The sequence below is a fragment of the Accipiter gentilis genome, chromosome 28 (assembly GCF_929443795.1).
Source record: "Accipiter gentilis chromosome 28, bAccGen1.1, whole genome shotgun sequence".
Classification (NCBI taxonomy): Eukaryota; Metazoa; Chordata; class Aves; order Accipitriformes; family Accipitridae; genus Astur; species Astur gentilis.
In genome coordinates this window covers 19,136,255-19,158,004 of record NC_064907.1, presented here as the reverse complement: position 1 = coordinate 19,158,004, position 21,750 = coordinate 19,136,255, and the positions used below count along the sequence as shown (strand labels likewise).

The 21,750-nt window shown below is 39.1% G+C and overlaps 1 protein-coding gene across 2 annotated transcripts; it reads right to left on the bottom strand.

The window, feature by feature from the left end:
* Positions 1–4,099: 4,099 nt before the first annotated feature.
* BNIP3L (BCL2 interacting protein 3 like) lies at positions 4,100–18,594 on the bottom strand. 2 transcript variants are annotated; one of them, XM_049831249.1, is made up of 6 exons: positions 18,401–18,594; positions 12,610–12,796; positions 11,042–11,114; positions 9,118–9,221; positions 8,179–8,328; positions 4,100–6,907 (listed from the first exon to the last, which is right to left on the bottom strand). In XM_049831249.1, exons 1-6 carry the CDS (start codon positions 18,489–18,491, stop codon positions 6,859–6,861), a joined length of 654 nt encoding a protein of 217 aa, XP_049687206.1. In that variant the 5' UTR covers positions 18,492–18,594; the 3' UTR covers positions 4,100–6,858. The 2 variants fall into 2 exon arrangements, with proteins under 2 accessions (XP_049687206.1, XP_049687204.1); XM_049831247.1 differs by lacking the exons at positions 4,100–6,907; positions 18,401–18,594 and adding exons at positions 6,914–7,257; positions 17,727–17,819.
* Positions 18,595–21,750: the final 3,156 nt, after the last annotated feature.

Here is a 21,750-nt window from a genome sequence, read left to right as displayed (position 1 = left end):
ACTCTAGGCACACATCTTTAAACCCAGCTAACTCAGCAGCACCTAAAAAGCCTATGAATGCAAATAGATTTTTGTCACTCTCATTGCAAAAATACTCAAGAACTGCTTCAACTTTAGATAGCAGTCACATACACTTTACTTCCAAGTTTGCAAAGATCAAGCTGAAAAATCCAACTCCATCTTGCTCTTATTGACTGACATGAACATTTGTTCCTACCTTATCAGTATTCACAAAAATATTTGTATTTTTAAAAAGCAGAATCCTGCAACTAGAGCCGACTAGATAACCCTAGGAAAAGGAACACTCTGTTCTTTCCCAGCACTGGCACAGCACAGCCACCCCAAACCCTGCCACGCTGTCCCAGGAAGCCAGTTTCCACAGCTCAGTCAGACCTTGGCTGTTCTGCTATGCTGCTAGGTACAGGTAGGGATTATTACGGACCTCTCTGCCCGTCTGAACCAGACTGCAGAACACCAGGCAGATGACCAGGACTTTTGTCAATGCTGCCTGATTCACCACCCTCTCACCACCACCTAACTAGACTTCCTGAAACTTAAGTATTCGCAGCTATAGCTTCTTCATCTCATCTCCAACAACAAGCAAAACACTGGCAGAAATAGCAACTTATTTCTGCAAGTTCCCTTCTGTGTGGAACTCAGAGCTGTAAGCAATTATGTTTTATTTAGCACCACTAGAAGTGAACGCTGCTCACAAAGCATCCTCCAAGCCTTCAGGAAGACTCCTCCAACAGAAAAGTCCAGAAGATGATTCCAAGTTCAGAGATGAAACCCAATTTAGCTTACTTGTTAAGCCACCATCACAACCTCTTACCTAGGAACATGACAGACTGCTCTCTATATAACCTAATTCCTTTGAGGTGAAAGCAAAACAGTGACTTTTAAACACACGCCCTCCTGGGCTTTACCAGATCCAGTTACACAGATCAACCACAGATTAACAGAGTGCAAGATCTGAAGGTGTGTCAGTGAGCACATACATACCTGAAGAAAGGGCAGATCTTGTGGAACCAGGAAACACACAACAAAACAAGGCAATATTTTGTCTCAGTAACTGAAACTCTTCATGAAATAGGTGGGTACACAAAAAGACTGTGCTCGCTCACGTTATTTGACCAGAAATGAGAAGCAGCATGAAAACCCAAGCAAATGAACGAAACACAAGGAGCACTCAACAAAGAAGACTGGGCAGACCATAGGGAAGAGGAGTGCAATGAAGCAAGATGAGAACAGAAGCATCCAAGCAGTGAACTTTACGGTGAATAATGGGAATGCAGAAGCAAGAGGTTTCCGATCAATAGTAAGCTGCAGAGGAGGCATGTTGTTCCAGCTGCCGATCTGTCAGAATGGTGCCACAAAAGCTCTTTACACTACCTGAAGGACAACCAAATTGCTTGCTCCTGTTCACAAAACAATCTGGTAGAATGACGAGTATAGCTTCCATTTGAAACGCCACACATGCACCTTTTAAATTTTGTTTGGTCAAAAGCTCATGAAACGTTTTTAAAGTAAATGAGGAATTTTATTTATTTATTTATTAGGAAAGGAGGGGTAAGAAGTATGTTTCGCTGAAGATTTTGCACACATTTTTCTATTGGTCACAGATAAATTACTGTCTCCCAGCACGTATTTCGATGCACGTTACATGTCAGTAATAAAAGGTTGTGAAAATTCCGAGAGAAGATGTGTCTTAAAATACAGAGATTTTCATTGAAACACTTATTTAGGAGACCCAGTCTATAAGGAGTATGCACCTGAAAGTCAAAGGCTTTTTCATCTACCACATCAAGGCATTCTGGGATCCAGTGGTGAAATTTAAACTTCAGTCCAAAGAAAGATGCAAGTTAAAGGCTGTAACAGCTGAATCAAGCGGGAGGTCCAGCACAACTCCATACACTGAAATCTTTGCAAGGATATATGCATCCTTCCGTGATCTAAACTACATACTTTAACGATAACAACTGAAACAGTCATAGGACTCACTATTCTTCCCTTTCATTACATACACCAGAATAAGCACTTACAGTATTTGTCTTTAGATAACAAACTGCGAGTTAAACAAACTGTACCAAAGAAAAAAAAAAAAGTCTCTCTAAACAAACTCCACAATCCTATTGGAAAAGCGTTAGGAAATAGTTTAAAATACAAAATGCTAGTTTCCATACTCTCAATTTTCTGGCAGCAGCTCAAAAAGTTAAGTCATGTTTACTTTCCTTAATGGAAAACCACCACTGGCTCTCCCCCTAATGTCAAGATTAATCATGCTTTAAGTACTGCAAGCAAAAGTTTGGCTGAGTCAGCTGTGCTTAGCCAAGCTGACATACAGTGCAGGACACAAAGAGTGATTTAATGAAACAGAAATTAATTTAGCTTTTTCTTTTTCATGTCGATGCTGTATGCAGCATGAGATTTTTCCAGGAGTATCTTAAGATTTTAGTTTTGTTTTTAAAGTGATGACTGAACTATACAGCATAGTTCAAGAGTCCTAGCATTTTATTTGGTTTTCAAGACCCAAAACACAAAGGAGTCTTCATATATAACTAAGCACAAGGCAAAGATCCTACAAAAACTTGCACAGAATCAGGATTTCATTTTTAGATAGAATTTTTACATGTATGCACACACACACACAAATGTATAAATAACACTTTTATATAGAACTTTTTCATAAAACAATGAATTCAAAGTAAATTCTAATCTTTTCATATGTATACAGTCAAGTTTGAAAATAGAGTGTAAGTAGGACTCAACATCCTGTCAGCCTCAGGTGAACAGCTAACTGAGCTAAATCTCTAGGTGCGTTGCAGTTAAGGTAGAAGGTAACCTTCCCAGAATGTAACATGAAACACACTTCTTGGTGCCCATTACAGAGGAAAGCAAGACACTACGCAACTCACTTGTCTAGCTACATTGCACTTAAGTTGAACAGATATGCAACATCACTATGCTGCTCTAAATTAAGTGTGTAAATAAATCCCTTCTCTTCATTCTTTACCAGAACACTCACATACTAGAACAAAAAGAAACTTGAAGACAGTCCTCAAACTCCATCGAAACATGATTTATACCACAACAGTCTTAGTGCAAAGATACTGATGCCTTATGCAGTATTATCTTGGGTTTATTCTTTTGCAAAAGATTGCATTACAACTAAAATAGTTTTGAAGCACACAATTAAATTTTTTTCCTGTGGCACCTACTATCTAAATGTCTTTACTTCGGTTGGCTGCAGAGAAACAATCTGCTCAAAAACCCCACAACCCTGATCTCCAAAGCAGTTTCAAAGTAGTACTAATTAAAAACTTAAAGCCCAAGTTTCATTGTAAGACCCAGACATCTAGACCTTCTGAAAGGAGGATTTCTAATTTTATGTATCTTATTCCTCATGAAAAAAAAATAATCCTATTTTCAAAAAGTTCTGGATTTTTACATTAAAAACATGGAAAAGAATCATTAGGTAAATAAAGTGGGCAATAACAGTATCAGAACAATGATGTTTCACACTTAGAATGAACAACTCTTCACATGACACTCCTAGAAATAACCAGTGCTCTTGAACCAAGAATATAGAGGCACATTAACATCTAGCGTTTACGTCCCTTGTTCTTTAATCTGCAAATTTAACAGAATTAGGAAACAGAAGAGAAATACAAGGAGTACAATAGGGTTGACCAATTATACAAAATCTCATCAATTCTACTTTACATTTCATATGCCACTACATTATTTTGCTTTACAAGTGTTCCTTGACAAGGTGCTGGAGGACTTGGCGCAGGTACACATTGCTGACAACGGAAATGTTTTTATTAAGTGCTTCAGGAAAAGAAGCAGATGATCCCAAGTCACTAAAAAAAAAAAAAAAAACCAAAAAAACCACCACCCCCCCCGCACCCAAAAAAACCCAAAACCCCAAAACCCATCCAAGCAATCTTTCAAAAAATTATTCCAGTCTATAAACAGCAGCTTCAATGTTCATATAGCCCAGGACACAATAGTTTCATAAAACATTATACAAAGCAGTCCTGTAAAAAGAAAGAAAACAAAAGAAAGAAAAAGAGAAGAAAGGCGCAGCATGAAGTAATTTCAGACAACCAGTTTTGTGAGAGCTTTAATGGCACAAAATGTTTATAAGCTACAACTTATACAGGTACTGTAAACTGTATATAATGTTACAAAGTGCTAACTAATTTATGAAGAATGCATAATCACTTTGGCTCAGTTAACTCCAATATTTCAACAAATGTCAATTAAAAAATTTGAATTTCTAACAATCTTCAGCTTTCACTTTTTAAAACAGTAAGTAAATATGCATTTGCTGCAGTCAAGTTAGCCTGCTGCATTTTTAATGTGCGAGTTTATGCATTTTTCTTCTTGATCTTATTTACAAATATTAGGCCAGTTTTTGCTGAATGTAAGAAAAATGAAGCCTGCATTTTTTTTTTTTCCAAAACTGTAAACAGGTATAAAGCTTTTTAAACAACATTTATCTTAACAAAACTTCAACTATCAATAGTTGAAACCCCTTTTCAAATTATACAACAATCTGTTTCTGTTCATTGTAAAACTAGAAGTTGTAGACTGTCATCCAAAGCTTATAGTAGGGTATCAATAAATACTGCATTATATCCTAGCAAGTGTTACAGTGATCACGTATCCATTCCTCACCTATAGTTTTCACAATTTTTACTTCACGGCTCCTTCAAATATTATAAGCTGTGATGATACTCTAGCCACAAGCTTGCAATATTATTTATCAGATATTCTGAAGAAGAATTACCTTTTAATTTAGAAAGGGATTTTTTTTTTTTAAAAGTACTCCCTACTTCGTAAAAATCTATTTTTTCACTATTCCAATTTCCATACAAAACAAAGTGCTGCAATTAGAACTGGAAGTGTTTCAGCCTTTCTCCCGTTCCCTCAGGTTTTAGGACTGTAAAATGATGTACTTGATACTATCTAAAACACCCTTCACCACTTCCCCCTTCCCTCCCCCACCTTTGGGTGAAACCCAACATCCACACTTGAAACAAATATGCAGTTGTAGGCAACTCAAGTGCCACTAGTATTCACAACTAAAAGGAAAAAAGCAGATGTCTTCAAGAGAATTTTGTTAGATTGCCCTTTCACCCTGAAAGCATTCTCTAACAGCATTCAGAAGTAGAGAATAGAAATAAATACAGTTTAGCAGTGGATTTATACTTAACTTTTTTACTTCCTGGGAGCTAAGTTCTTTTAAACCAAATCTCAGTTGGGATTTAGCTTCTATGCATCAACTGTTTCAAGCCATCACTGCTATATCAAATAATCAGCTTTATAAAGGCTGATGCAAGCAAACAATTATAGGTAGCTGTTCTCTCCAAACTGGCTGACTGTATTTTCTTATCATTTTCTACAAGTCCGCCTACTGAAGTTTTTATTTAAATGAGATTTGTGCTAGTCTTAAAATTAGCATTGGTTCCCTAAATACTTAGTATTAAAGTCTATATCATATTTTTTTATATATTCATATATATATAAAAAAAGAGTATTCTATCCTTCAGAGTCATGCTACATGTTCTGAAATCCAATAAAATCTATTTAAGGACATGACTGTCCCAATGCTTTGTAACAATTTGGTACTAAAGCTTCACATTTTGAAAAGAAGTGTCACTGAAGGAGGACAAGGCTTAATGTTCCCTAAGATAAAAGTTCAACAACATTAGTGAGAAGTCTATCTAACATGAGACATCACAAGTGACTTTCAGATTCCATGTATCCCCGAAGGAGATTGTACAGTAAACAATGAGAGATAGGAATATTGAAAACTCATTTGCAGAAGACATTTCAGAGCTTTACAATTTCTGAATCTTTACATACCTGCAAGATTGTCCCCCTTAAAGATAAGTCAAACGCTTTACTTTCTGAAACTGCCGTATCATCATAACTGTAAATGGTTCCACAACAAACAGAATCACATCCTTTTATACAGAGTCTAACTACACCTACAGCTGTTGGGTTTTTCCTTAATTTAAAACTACTTTTAAAAGGGAAATTTCACATTTTAAATTTTCCCTTAAGAAAACAGGAAAGGAAAAGAAAAGCTTCTTCACATGCAAACAATGCAATTTTTCTAATATTTTCTAGGCATCAGACAGGTTTTCCTACAAGGAATAAGGAGCTGACTTCATAGAAAAGACAAGATTACAACAATTACCTAATATTAAAATATGCTGATGGTTTAGTTATCCTACTTCAAAATTTATGCAGTCTTTGCCTCCTGCAAATCAAATCGTGTTAGCCAATACAAGGGGCCAAGTAAATTCCCCCAAAAGCCGATTTAAACTGTTTTTTATTGCCAGTGATTTCTTAGTTTATTTCACAACCAGCTTGTTTTTCAATAGAAAAATTCATTTTCACTCCAATCAATAATGTTCTTCCACAGAGACTGTTAATTTTATCACCATAATACAGTCAACATTTATACCATGCACAACTGCTATTTAAGTCAGGTTGCACTAAGGAGGCAACAGCATCACTGATAAAATTAAAATTTGCTGGTGGCATTTTGCATCAAGAGAAGCCCTTGCAACATATAGACAGTTGTAAACTCCGTTCAGCAACTCTGACGTGTCTTGCAGGCCAAGAGGCAGGGGAATGGGAGGAGAGGGAAAGAATGTGGATAGCGACACACCTCAACAGAGTTCCAACACAATACTGAATTCCAGAGTTAGCAAAAACCTGGATGTGTAAGGAAAGGGTGAAGTCAGGGTCATGCTTAAAATGGTCTCAAGTCAAATGTACTAAATGAGACAGTAACACCTTCACAGGTCACGTGGATTTCCAGGTTTTGCACTCCATCTTTCAATAAGTGCTGGCTGAAGGTGTGGTCAGTCGTTTTCCAATGTAGATGCTGAAATAAAAAGTATAAGGCATATCGTATTTCACAGAAATACTCCCAGTTTTCCAAACAGTCCTCATGCACTCACGTTATTCTAATTTGTCTTTCAAGAAAGTCTGATGAGATTCTTCCAAGGACTTCACTTCTCTTCTATAAAATTACTTAAGGAGTGAGATTTTCAGACAAGCCTAGAAGGACCGACGACATTAACATTCAATAAAAGTGGGTTTCTTCCAGTCCCAAGCTCATTTGAAAACCACAGTCCAAAAGTTTTTGTGTTGTTTGTAGAGTACCCGACACAGGGACTCTTAACAGTCAAGCAACATTCCCACATTATGATGGTAAAACAAATGAAGGACTGCCTATAAAGGGAGGGGGTGAGCTTTAGAACACTGAGCATTGAGGATCTACACAAATGCTGACGTCTAACAAATAAATCCAGGCAAGATTTAATTCGTCGCAGAAATACACGATTTTGCTATAGCACAAATATCTTACAAAATATTCTCATATATTCTATCCTCCTAATTTATTTGACAGCTTACAAGAATTTAGAAAGATGCTTGAACTACGCCCCAGAAACAAATACAAAGCTAAATAAAAACATATTTTGAGTACATGACTTTGCCCTCATCACAGAAGAACGTAAAATGGATAAACATAACGCAAGGACTTAAGCAAGCTGAGAGATTATGTCGGCAATGAAAACATTGCTGAGCAGAGTCGTAGCTGATCTTGCGGGACACATCCAGTATTTCATGTATCTTTCTTTAAGTATTCAAAACTTGACTTTCAATAATATCACAGGACTGCAGCATTAAGACATTGAAAATTACAGAGTATGTGCCATACACACAGAACTTCAGCATCATTATTTGTACAATGTGTTTTTGTAATGGTTAGTAAAAGTTACAGCAGTTTTCCAGCTATTCTATTCTTACTTGCCCTACATTATAACCTAAAGCATTTAAGTAGAAGGCGTGGATAATCAAATGGCACGTTATAATTGCAAAGATAATTTGCAAATTCATGACAATCCATGCATTTTCAATACAAGAAACTTGGTCTATTCTAGAAATAAAACACATTAGTGGCTGCAAAGTTTTAATTGCTGCAAAGTTTTCCTGCATTTCAAAAAGCGCACCAAGTCTATCTTGAGCAAGGTGCAACAGTATTCTAGTTTTTCAAGATAAAGCCCTTTTCAGCAAGCACCTAACACACAAGTAAAGGGGAAAAGCAAAGCCAGATGCAATAGTTAAAGTGAGAATTAGGTTAATACTTACCCTAGTCCCAAAGCCAAAACATGAGATATGAACAGAGATGGAATGAAAACCTTAAGAAATTCTGCAGAGAAAATGCCACCTTTTTTCATTGCTCCACTTTTTCTCATACTTAAAGACACTGAACGTTTAGGATGTCTGAAATGAAATTCCCTGAAAGAAGAGGGGGAGGGGGGGGAAAAATTCAACAAGATTTTTTTGTTTCTTTGGGGTTTTTTTTCCCCACACAAATGCACAGATCTCTGTAGGAACATTTTTTTTTAAAAGTACAAAGAGCTAGAGATCAAAGCAACAGATCCCTTACACAGAGTAAGGAATCAAAGAGAATAATAGGAGGTATTGTGGAGAGACCACTTACACAGACAGTATAGAGACAAAGGGAGCAGTAGCTGAAGAGAAAGGTAGGTCCGAGAGAGGGAATTTCAGGATGTGATTTGTTAGCAAGAGCCTCATTTTTTGTTCCAAACAGAGATACAGAAGTCTGCTACATTTAGACAGCATCCTCTATTTTAATAAAAATGCTTTGCATTCAAGGATCTCAACGTTTCCCCTTCCGTGGATGAACATTACATATTTTACAGAGAAAGAAAAAAAGGTACAGAGAATTTAGGAGACTTGCTCAACATTATTCCATTCAATAAGCCAAAACTAAATCCCATGAATCCCAGCTCCAAGTACCCAGCTCTCCCAATAATTATGTCAAGAAACCTTGTAATCAGCTTGCTGTGGATTTATATTACTTTCAATAAAAAGGTAATTCTGTTGCTATTAACATTTTCATACTTCATTTTTTTGACTTTTTGTAGCCTTCCCAAAGAGAAATCTATCTCTTTCTAAGATGATGTTATTTGGAGAGCCAGACTAATTCCATGCAGTTGTGACTTATGATTCTTCTCTCCTTCATATAAAATAATATTCATTAAAGAAAAGAGTTTAACTCACTTGGGAGGAATGTTTTCAGGCCTACTTGACCAGTCTGACACCCAGTCAGCACTTTTCTTCAAAACTTCCAACTCTTTCTCTCCTTCTACTGCTTCTTCTTCAGACTGAAAATATACATGGGACAAGCCTTATAACACTCAATTAGCTCCTCCTTATGGTGTTAAATTGAGAGCGACAACAACAGTGGCAAAATGATAAGCACCAAATGGTGGCAGCTGATAAAGGAGCAAGTGGTCTCAGACTACTGATTATTTAGAAGAGATTTTATTATGCTAATAGGAGGATCGGCAGAAGTCAGTACACCACAAATTTTATTACTACATCTAAGACTTCCATATTATTGCAAGTTGTTTGGTTAGTTTTTTAAAACTAACAAAAAAAGATTATTTTAATCCTAAATGTAAGAAGCCAGCATTATGCAAAAAGTATTAAACAAAGTTTTTACGAATGGCAAAAACTTTTAAGTTGATGACATTCCATTTACAGCGTACAGAACATGGCTAACGCAGAGAAAGACAGCCAAACAAAAAGGTTTCAAAAACAGTATTTTGACTTTTTTTAGAGGTATTATTAGTCATTTAGAATTTGTATTACTTGCAACTAGCAGCTTCTACTGGGTGCGTCCCAGATGCAGTAGGGAAAGGCAAGCTCTCACGACAATTGTCTTGATCCAGAGATTTAACATTACATCATTAGATGCAAATGTTACCATATAGGAAAAAAATAATTAGAAAGACTAGAGAAGGCCACTGACTTTGGTACAAACTCCTCCTTCATATTAAAACATTTTCCTGAGTGACCCTTAGTAAAATAAGATAAACCACTTAAAACATTAAAGCGGGAACCATACCAAAACCAAAAGTAATCAAATATGACAGTCACGAAAGTCAGATGGCAGACCTAACCAACAACTTAATTCAGATCGTTCTGGCTGTATAGGGCAGAACCACACCAGTCCTACTGTTCAGTCAGGTCTTTGACAAAATTAAATGCAAGGTTTCATTCTTCCAGGAATGCTTTTATTTATACTGCTGAAGACAGCAAATTCTATTAAATGATCAAACTAAGAGTTCAGCATTAGTATCCTCTCAGTTTGTGTTACGGAGATTACTCACTATCATGTGAGCCGACTATCTGTAGAGCAATAAACTGAACATCCTGAAATCTTGTGCAGAAATATAAACATTTCAAAAACAAACAGGTTTGACACACAGAGCGCAAGCAGTGTTAAAACAATAATATGACTGCTACTAAACAGGGCATTTCTCAGCTTTAGAGATGTAGCCTCATTTTTCCCCTCACTCCAAAGCTGTTACTCTCTACAAGTCAAATCTCAATTAACAAAGAATGTAAGCCTAAACAAAGTTTACTAACCCTGCCTTGTTGTTAAAAGTAATTGTTCTGGAATGTGTTTTAATTTAATAAAAACTTATTCTGAAAGCAAACCCTTAAAAGAAAAGATAATTTAGTTAAACTGACAAAAGCTTGAGTGCGCAAAAATTATTTATTATACCTATTTACAGGCAGGTACTGTATAAAGTTCCATTGAAAAAGAATGAGCAAAAACCTGCAAGAACAAAGTATAAGACAAGTAAACAGCCTTACCTAAATGACTAAGGGACACCTCCAAATTTTGAATAAATAAGGTTTATATAATTCATTTGCTTGTACTGCAGCGAATAGCCAAGTTTAGGGTCTCAAAATAGAAAAAAAAGAACTTGCTAGCAAGCAGTAGTTTAATGCATTTTTTGGACATGTAAAATACATAACATTTTAGATCTTTTGACATAACAGAGAGCTTGCTCTACCTCTCAAGTAGTCCCAGTACTGATCTATATAAACACATGATCTATATACAACATCCACAACTTTAAAATATATTTTTCAAAAGTTGATGTATTTTAAAGGTTAATGAAGAAAATACCTGAGAACTACTGTCTTTACTTGTGTGCATTTCCACATCAAAAGTTATCTGTCCATCTTCTTGAGGTGAAGGGCTAAAGAAAAATTGATTTCATTATGTCATTTTCTCATACTACACTCTGCCACCTAAAGAATCATTAGTGTAAATAGCATCTCAGCTGAATCATTTCCACATGCACTTCTGCACACTATTCCAATGAGGTACAGACTACACTACCCTTCAGATCACAAATATCAGTATTAGAAAGTCTTGCAAAATTCCTCATTTTTTCAAATTTTTTTTTCCATTTATAATCCTACCTTTCTTAACAGGGTTGACCGTCCTTCCACCGAAACAAAGAAAGCATTGCCCAAAACTTCGACTGTTACACAAAAGTTGTAGATCACTTCCTTCTTTTAGAAAACACTGATGCTGTTGTGAATTGTACCTCTTTTTGTATCATTACAAGAGGAAACATTACACACCAAAACACCTTTTAATGCTTGGCAACAACACACACTCTCCTCGTTAGCCTCACTTGTACCTCCCCTTTCTTGTACGTTACTTCAACTGTCAAAAGGGGAAAAGAATTACCAAAAAGTTAACAAGTGGAAAATTAAGTTTAAAAAACAAAAAAAAGGAAAAAAGAAAAAAAAAGAAATGTGTCTTCATTCACCTAAAACGTGGGTAAGGACTGAAAAAATCCTAGGCTAGTACAAGAAACTATGCAACCATCATCTAGCAAACATTCCTGGTTGGACTGCAAAGTACTAAACTACTGACAACTAGTTTCTTAGCAACACAGACGTAACAAACTTTATTTTCTATAAATGTAACCATTCCACTTGAAATACTGGTATGGATCATTTTCAGTCTACTACATTCGCTAATTAAATCAGGCCTAACTAATTTTAAATAGCTTTAATATCTGATCAACCACTTATATAAGCTACATAGTAGACATGACAGACAGACAGCATTCACCCAGCAAAACCAAAGGAGGCACGAGCAGAAGGACAGCTAAAATTATATATAGAAACCTCTCAAGAATTTCCAAAACTGCCCCAAAACTTCATAGGAAAAAGGTATAATGAACATGTAAGAATATCATAATGCTCACGTGTGCCTCGAACGATTATATTGTTAGATAAGTAATATTCTCCCTCCACAGGAAAAAAAAGTAGAATAGTGAAAGCAAAGAGTAAAAATTCCAAGAAACTTTTTTTCTGTTAAGTCCAGTGGTACATTTTATTATGCTTGACTAAATATAAAGCATGCGTATATAACACTATTATTAATGAGCCAGTAAAATTAGGTATTTTTTATACCATATGTGATTTAAGACAATGTGAAATTTAACTGTGGTGTTGATGTGACTTTCCCGCTCCTGGATTCGTTAGCTTTCTGTAGCAATGATGTATTTTTGAAGTCAGACATCTTATTTGATAGCCAGTTATCATGAGCCAGCAACTACTCCAAATACTGGAACATAACAAACTTAAGCCTGACAAAAAGCTTTACCCCTCCATTAATATCTAGAGGATAAAAACTGCAATAAATTACATGGGGGACAGCAAATATTTCTTTACCTGTCACAGTGGGAACTACCTCTTGAACTGCTCTGTCCCGATTCATGCTGGGCGTCCAGGAGAATTTTTTCCATGTCTCCATTGTGGATGGAGGATGATGAAGGGACATGTTCCAGACCTCCGTTTTTCCCATTGCCATTATCATTGCTATTGCCATTGCCGTTCATCTGTAACTCCACCCAGGAACCTGTTGGGCCAGCCAGACGTCATTTCATTAAAAGCAGTGGAACTAAAACCCATCTTAAGTTTATCAATTACACACAGAAAAAAACATGAATATGGTGAATTAAGATAACATATACTGCTGCTGGGAGAAAGCTCGTAAACATGTACTGGAGACAGGAGTGATGTGTTTCTTCCTCTTTCATAAACAAACACACCCCTAAAAAAGCTACATTTTGTTGCTACCTACCTCCTGAGCTAGTCAAATAAAACATCCTCTTTCTCCTCAACTATTAATATGCCAAGTTTCTCTCTGCAGTTTGAAGTTTCAATTACCTATGTAGCACTCAATGTCAGAAGACATAACACTATACCAGCTAGTAGAAAGAAAATTAACTCTATCCCAGCCGAAACCAGGACACTCAATTACACTTCCCTGCTCTACTTCTACATTCCTTTTTCAAACAAGATTTTCGGCCCCTAGCCCCCTACTATACAACTCGCCCTTCTGCAATTTCGTGTTCTCCTTCTTCCCTCTACTTCCAAAGGCTCCAAATCAAACTCTGATTTTTATACACATCAGTCAGCCAGCCTGACTTCTCAGGCCTCATTCAGCTTTGCCCTGGCCCTCTAACAAACATCTCCCATTCAATGCCATCTGCCACCTCTCCTATCCTACCACAACCTTAATGGGTCCTACCACTATTCAAACCACCAGAAGCTTGAGGTAGGCATTATGTTTCCTTACACACGTAAAGTACCATGCTAACATACGTTTCATTGCAGTTAGATTAAAAGATTTCACTGCTAATAAGCAAAAAAAAATGAACTGAGTAGCATGAGAAATCCAGAGGTCTCACATATAATAACAGTTAGTAATTTCAATGCCATCACTTCAGCCTCTTTTTTTTTTCCTTAGCCAGGTAAGCCTGTATGGCCTACAAGTTGAGATTTACTGGGTTTTCCCCTTTTTTTTTGTAATTGTACCTATGGGATATCCATATGGGCACTGAGATTTGACAAAAGAGCAAGAGTATATCATAAGGATAAAAGCATCTGCTAAAAAATTCATATACGCTGTAGTTAGGTTGAGGATTCTTGTTTTAAATGTCTTCATTTGCATTTTATGTGCAGATTAATTAAATGCAAAACAATATTTACCAGTATGTTTGTTAGTGACATTTCAATTGGAAACAAATGGAAACAAACAGGTTTTGAAAATATTCTTAATTCATAAACATACCATTTAATGTCCTGAGGGATAAAGATAGAATTCTACTGCTTTATCTGTTCCAAATATTTAAGTACATACCCTATCGAATTGCAGTTCCAACCTTCTTATTAAGACATATAACAAGAATCACTTGTCCATCCAGCCACTTTATTAGCCATGATTATGGAGGGAAAGATCTCCAATTTCTCAAAAGCATGCTGTTTTCAATTTGACATTATTTCCCATTATCAGTCAGATAATGATTTCACACATGTATATTATGTCATCACAACTCCTGTGTAATTTAATTTATACCACCTGAGGTTGAGTGCTTTCAGGTTTTTTTGTGTTTCATTGATATTTTTTTTTTATTTTTTAAAGTTCTGACATCTTCACCACTGAGGTAAAAATACTCAAGACGAGAAAGCCTAAAGATACACATACAACAGCTGAAACTACTTTTTAAACATTATTTGTACAGGTTCTAAATTTTAACACTGATTTCCTGACTTCTGAAATGCACCTTAGAGTACCTGCACTTATTTTTTATAGCAAAGTTTTGGCTCTGGGAACTGTATCAATGACACAGGAATGGATGTTTGTCATAACAAGTCCACCTATTTTCAACTTGATTTTGTGAAGCTGAAACAGAGTTTATCCTTAGTACCGATTATTAACTACGCCATTATACTGATGACCATGGAAGCATCATACTCTTAAAGAGACCTGGTGGTTTACAGTCTGGTTTCCCCAAGCTGTATTCACAAACAAGGAATTCAGGGTGTGCACAGAGCTCTTGAGCACAACCACATGAGGTACACCAACTCTGTACTACACACAGAGCTTTTCAGATAATGAAGTGTTAACTGGGAGCAGGCAGCCTTTGCTCAGACTAGTCAGTATGAGACACAGAGACCATGTTATTTCAGATTTATGATGACTGCTGGTGTTTCAATTTCAAAATAAAAAGACCACGCTAAGAAATACATCAGGAGGGTAGATTTGCCTTGTAGCAACACCTCCACAGCAAGAGGCCACACCTGCAGAAAAGCATGTGGCAGCTGCAGTTGGGAGACAGTTAGGGCAGAAAGCCGTACATTCCGCAGTAGCCATTTCGGAGCAGAGAGCATCTATTGGGAGAATTACAATGCTCAGGATCTGCAGAGACATCTATCATTAAAAAAAAAATAAAAATCAGCAGTGAGTGACAAACAATGTGAAAAGAACAGAGGGCAAAGGTGCAAGGGGATGTCGTCCTCTGACACCAAGCATGGGCAGAGAAAAACCCAGCGGAAGATGATCAGAACTGGTTGCTCTAGTATGCAGCTACTAAACACACCTCCAGAGCGCTTAAGATTATGCACAAATAAAATCTTTATTAACGTTTATCCCGGACTGACAAAACTTGCCGTTTATCTAAAATGCGTTGTGGCCATACTAGGAAGAACACTCAAATTAAACTGTGAGTAAAGAGTCCCAACAAGTCGAGCAGTAGTTTACATGACAAGCAGCACGTTCTCCATCTGACCTCACTTTTAATGAGTCAAAATACATTCAAGGAAGCATAATCTGACATCAAGCTAAAACATGCTACATACTCCCACTGGCAGTCACAACCGGTTTGGGAGAGGGAGCCCTAGAGCCCTAGTAGTTTCAAAGACTCTGATTAGAGGGACAGAAATCTCTGCTTCTTTAAAAAGATGCACAGGAATACAGTTGAGAGTAAACCGCCCACACAACAAAGGGTGCTTTTTGCCCCAAGCTTTTATCAAAACTAAGGAAGTTACGTTAATCACCCACATGAGAACTCTTAGTTTTACCATATTTCCAACTTGACAGTAAAACAAAAAACATGGTAGAATGAAGAACAGTAGAATTAAGAAATACGGCAAAATTGTCCTCCCTCACAAATCACATGACCACACAATTTGGGGTAAAAAAAAACAACAACCAAAAACAACAACAACAAAACCCCCAAAAACCCAAGCCAAAACTATTTCTATGGAGGGTATTTTTTGTCCAAAATTATCTGAATTTTAGCCATGTTCTAAGGCTAACTATTTCACTATGAATTGATATACACTGACTTTAATTGCATGTTTTTCCATAACTGATGGACTGTTTAAACAACAGTAGCTAAATGTGTGGGGGAAGATGCACCTCATCTTGTTTATTCACCCTGTGATTTCACTTGGGTGGGTGGGGTGGAGATATCAAGGACAGTATATAGATTATATACATATATACACATTATAAAATACTCCAAACTAGTAGCTCACAAGTCTGAGCCACGGTCAACTTGAATAAGCTAAGAAATATCACTTCTACAATGAAGTACACCATTAACAACAACAACAAAAAAAAAAGGCAGCTAAAAAGAGAGAGAAAAAAAGAAAGCTATTCAGATTCCCATAGTGGTAATTATTAAGCAGATTTTCCATGACAGAGGTAGATGGGTTCCTGCCTAAGGTGGGATTTCTTCTTTTTGTCAATATGTAACAGAGCAAGCAGGTTTTTTGTTGTGTTGTGGTTTTTGTTGTTGTTCTGGTGAACCCAACAAAGCATAGGTTCAGTTACCAGTTTTATTCCCAGGTCTTCTGACCTTCGATTCAAGTGCTAAGGGATCTTTGAATGAAAGGCCCTAAACACGCACAAATGACATACAGAACAAAATGAGTAAGTGTCTAAGCTCATTAGCCTGAAAAGGTTCACTCAAAAGCTTATATAATGGCAGAAAATGTACCTATAACACCAAAGCATTGTGGAGCGGCTGAACATCTGAAAGCAGCACTAAGCCTACATGGAGCCGATTGGCTGCATTTGTTTTGTTCAGACTATCAAACATTTCCTCTCATACCTTGTGCTCACCACCTTCAGTAATCACATTGATTTTGCTAAGCCTTTACGTGCTTATCCAGCAATAAGATCTACGTGGGCAGATCAAGCACTGGCTTACAGTGCACTCATCGCTTGTTGCTCCTATCTTACAGCAGGTTAACGTGTCCCACAGGGTAAGTTAACATACTAACAGAAAGCAAAAAGGAAATATTAAAATACAGAAGCATCAAAGATCACAATTTCTAAAGTAAGCATCAACTTATGCACTATGCACGTCACAACTTTAAGACAGCTTAAATTGTTATTTAAGTATGCTAACAGCCCTGAATAATTTACTAAAATACCTATTTAACACAGGTGAACACTCTTGTAAACTGCCATCGTTATCACAAGACATAGTGCTACCATAACACAATAGCAGTGTTATGAAATGGGCACAGTTTATTCTTCTTTAATACAATTCCCATTGAGTTACGGGGGATCAACCAACCGATATATTTCGTGGTCAGTTTAACTTCACTGTAAACCACGAAGGTAGCAGTTAATCATTAAAGCAATTTATTCACCTCTTCCACGGCAGTATCCTTAATAATTACAAACAAATGAAAGGACACACTGAAGCAGCTGTTTAAAGCGAGGGAAAAGCATCTGCCAAGTAAGTACGAGAGCCTACATAAAAACCACCGATGTGCCTTACTAGTGTTATCCTAGTAACAAAAGGATGCAGCAGAGCAGCTGACACAGATGCCGGATATAGAGGAAAATAGCTCACGTCAGTGGTATTGACTCAGCCCCTGAATAAACTCATTCCCACAGTCACGCTCCTCCCCCTACCCTGCTGTATCCCCATCTTAGCTGTTAATACCAGCCACACGAATAAACTCAGTTTAACCACGAAACAAACCTGCTCCTGCTCTCCTCGGCTAGCACCCGGCCACGGCGCTCGCTCGTTCCTCCGGCTGTCGCTCGCTGTGGCCGATTCCCCTCAGCCACCAACGCTCCCGTGAGGAGCAGCCCGGCCCCAAAACCCTCCGGCCACGACCCTCCCTCCCACCCACCCCACAGCATCCCGAGCTCTCACCCCGCTTTTGCCGCGCACCCCCCCCCCCCCCCCCCCTATTCCGCGCAGCCCCCTCCGTTCTCCCAGCCCCGCATCCGACGGCTCCCACAGCCCCCACCACCCCAAGCCCTGCGGACACCCCGCCAGCCCCTTTCCCAAGCCCACTCCCCCTCAGGCAACTCCCGTCGAAGCGCTATCCGTCGTGTGTCCCCCCCCTCCACCCCGCGCCCCCTCAGGCCTCACCGCCCGCCTCTCCCTCACAGCCGCCCCCCCACCCCCCTCCGGGCGGACACCACCGAACCAATTACACCCCTTCCGCCGCCGATTGGCCCCCGGCGGCTCGCGCGGCCCCGTCCTCCGCCAATCGCGGCTCAGAAAAAGGGAGATGGGGGGGAAGGGGGTCGCGGCCCCCGGGGCAGCCCTCACAGACAGCCGCCCCCCCCCCCCCCCCCCGCGGTGTCCGTCGTTCCCCGCCCCATTCGCGTTCGTTTCCACACGCTAACGGCGGCCGCACTCACTGTTGAGGCCCGGTTCGGTGTGCGTCCCCTCGGCCGGCGGGTTGTTGTTGTTGTTGTACTGCTGCTGCGGCGGTTCCTGAGGGCTGGACATGGCGGCGCAGGAGCGGCGACTGAGGAGCCGCTGAGGCTGGGACAACAACAACAAACCTGGACTCCGCTCCGGGCCCGGCCACCCCGCCTCCTCACCACTGCGCAGGCGCGGGTCGCACCGTTCCCGCCCTCAGCCGCCGCGCAGGCGCTCGGCCGCCCCGGGGCGCGTGCCGCGCACCATGGCGCTCCCTCACCGTGCTTGCGCACGTCCCGCCGCCGCCGCGCGTGCGCAAAGGGCGGGCGGTCTGTGAGGGGAGAAAAAGGCGCGGGGGGGCGGCGAAGAGGGAGAGCTCACCTCAGCGGGAAAGGCGGGCTGGGGGGGGAGCTGGTTCTCCCCACACGGCTCTCGGGAAGCCATGGGACAGCGCCCTCGTCTCAGGAGAGACGGCTGATGGCGTTCCCTCACCTTGGCTGGAGGCTGAGCCCCCGAGGCCTTGAAGCCCTTTTCCAGGCCGTGGAGCCTGTTCTGTTTGCAGAGAGGACCCGTCAAACCCCAGTCACTGTTATCGCGGTACCCATCAGGCCTCCAGCTCAGACGTGTTTCCACATGAGAGATTGCAGCAAAACCTCCTCCCTTAGCAGAGCGGGTGTGAGGTAACCTGTCAAACCTGCATGGCGCAATGGTACGAGTCTCTGAACACTTCTTTCCCCTCTCATCAGTCTTCCCTTAGCCTCAGATAAGTTTAAGTTAACTACTAGGTCTATGAAATATAGTTAAGGCGCTCTGGAAGAACTAATGGTTTTTAAGATTAATACCCACCTGAAATGACAGCGTTTAGTAGACAAACCAACCTCACGCATAGGAGTTCTTTTAATTCTCGGCACACAGTTAAGATGGAGAAGATGGCACCTCTGTAACAGAATTGGACTTGTTCTTAACTGGGGTGCAAAATCATAGCTACAAAAAGTGAAATTACTAGTGTGCACCAGTTTCAGCATGAAAATGAAGAGGCAACCTCAGGCTCTTGATGCACATACTGCTGTACTGAGAATGGGAGTAACACTGAATTTCCATGGAATAGATTTTCAAATGCAGTGAGATACAGATGCAAACATCTACCTTACCCTGCTGAGGTTTCTTCAGTCATAATGTGAGTAGCTTCTGTGCCAATTATCTAAGTAGCTTTCATGTAATGGTCATATCTAGAAAATAAGGTTCTAAATTATTCATTTCAAGGTAAGAGTCAATTTCTTCTTGAAAATCAGGCAATTCCTTAAGGCAGAACAACTTTTCATAGATACTTGGTAGGGCAGCGAGCAGAACCTTTACTGGGATTCTTCTGTTTCTAATATCCTCTTTCACTCACATTCTCTAACAAAAAGAACTAGCAAAACTCACTTCCTCACAAATGATTACTTAACTTGCCTTCACAGCTTGAGAAATCACCTTTACTAACTTCACTCCATTTGACATCACTTAATGTTTATTTTGAGGCCTAGAGTCTTTTTGGTGGAACATCGTAACTTAAGTCCCATCTCACACATACATATAAGCGTTTTGCTTCCCAACAGCAGTAAAGGGGTCTTTTACATCATAAACCCCTTCCATCAGCAGCCATGAGAACATGAACTGTGGTTTTTTATGTTACTGTACCCATAGTAGGAGTTCAGTAACAGTAATACCTTCAGAGACAGAAGTCACACAGATGCATTTCCATTAGTGTTTGCTCTTCCATTACCTCCCCATTACACAGGCAAAGAAATAGCTTTTTTCTGTTTGTGTCAGGAGTATTTCAAGCTAGAGAAAAAGCCTTTATGTACAGCTGTCACAATTGTCCCGTACTAGAATACGGGTTTCAGAGGTTTTTCATCTTCTATTCATCTATGCTATTGTTGACAAGCATCCAAATACTGAAGTGTGGACATCTGAAATCGCCTTTTGTAACGCCGACCTTTCTTACCAAATTGACTGCATACCCTGCGTGACTGTACCAAACGTTTAATCTTGTGGAAAATACAGATGTCTCTGGGATATCCCTGGAAGAGAACTAGCTACATGTAGTCAAAAGAAAGCAGTAATGTAAATAATTTAATAAAACAGCTGTTTACAGGTTAGAAAGGCTGCAGATACATTCTAGATTGGAATTAGAACAATGAGCTACTTATGATTTTGAATAGCAAACCTGCCTAGGTAATCCTATCCTACTTTGCAACCCCAACAATCACAGGCTAGCATCATGAGTATTTGTCATCTCCATCATTCAGGAAGCATTTGCTCTAATACCTGTGGCATGAATATTTATCAGTAAAGTGGGACTACTAAAATTTCTGAGTCAGAAATAAATTGATCAAGATTATAGAGTGAGTCAACGCAGAGCCAGAAATAGCATTCACAAGTCCTGACTTTCAGCCCTGCGCTCTAACCACTACACAGGTTCCTTAAGGCAGTTGAAAGATGTAATTAATGTTTGTAAAGTAATTTGAATCCTTGGATGGAAAATGCTATGACAATAGCAAGGTTGGAGGAACAGAAAACCACATGTTAATAGAAGAGAAACAATAGCCATAAACTCCTGGGAAAGGCCTTTCATACTGAAGTGCAATAAAAAGGTTTTTCTTCTAGAAAGTTATAAAAGGCCTTTAAGTTGATTGAAATCAAACAAGTAACAAAATTTATCTCACAGAGCTGAGCCAAGCCAACACCACTGTTTTATTCTCATGGTTCCAAGGTGTTATATCTATATGTTTGAAGCAATTTAAGTAAAGAATGATCTGAAGTCTTAAACACACTGTGATTACTTTTGGTTTCTTCATTTAGTACTACTTTGCCCCAAATCTGAAGAAAATGCTAACCTGCTGCTAAGATGGATGCCACCCCAGCAAACACAAAGGCAGTCTTTTCCCTAAACACCTTGGTTGGTTTCTTTACGCTGGAGGTAGCGATGATGTGCACTGGAAATGCTTTTGTTGTATTTTATATTTAGCAACAACTGATCAAACAGACAATCCTTGCAGACAACTGGTGCTTCCAAAGATGACTTCAAGGGATAGTCACAACATCCAACCTTGATCCCTTGCATTTTTGAAGCACCCACCTCTCCTTGGTAACATTTTGCCTCCTAGTGGAGAGCACCCATACAGAAAAACTCCCATCAGAAAAAACTGCAAGTGCTCTTTTCTTGTAAAAGAAACAGCAGATCGTTTGCAAAAGGTTGAGACTATTAAAATTCAAGGGTAGATCCTGTAGAGAAAGGGAAGTCACACTGTTTTAGTCTCTCACAGCTGTATCACAGCAGAAAGAAACACTTACTGTTTTTATT

Excerpts from the sequence above, each read along its gene's own strand:
- BNIP3L (XM_049831247.1), bottom strand. The coding sequence starts at position 12,776 with ATGAACGGCAATGGCAATAGCAATGATAATGGCAATGGGAAAAACGGA. Across the intron at positions 11,115-12,609 it reads GGTAGTTCCCACTGTGACAG|CCCTTCACCTCAAGAAGATG; the intron begins GTAAAGAAATAT and ends ATTTTTCTTTAG. Across the intron at positions 7,258-8,178 it reads GTTTTGGCTTTGGGACTAGG|GCAGTCCTTCATTTGTTTTA; the intron begins GTAAGTATTAAC and ends CTCCCTTTATAG.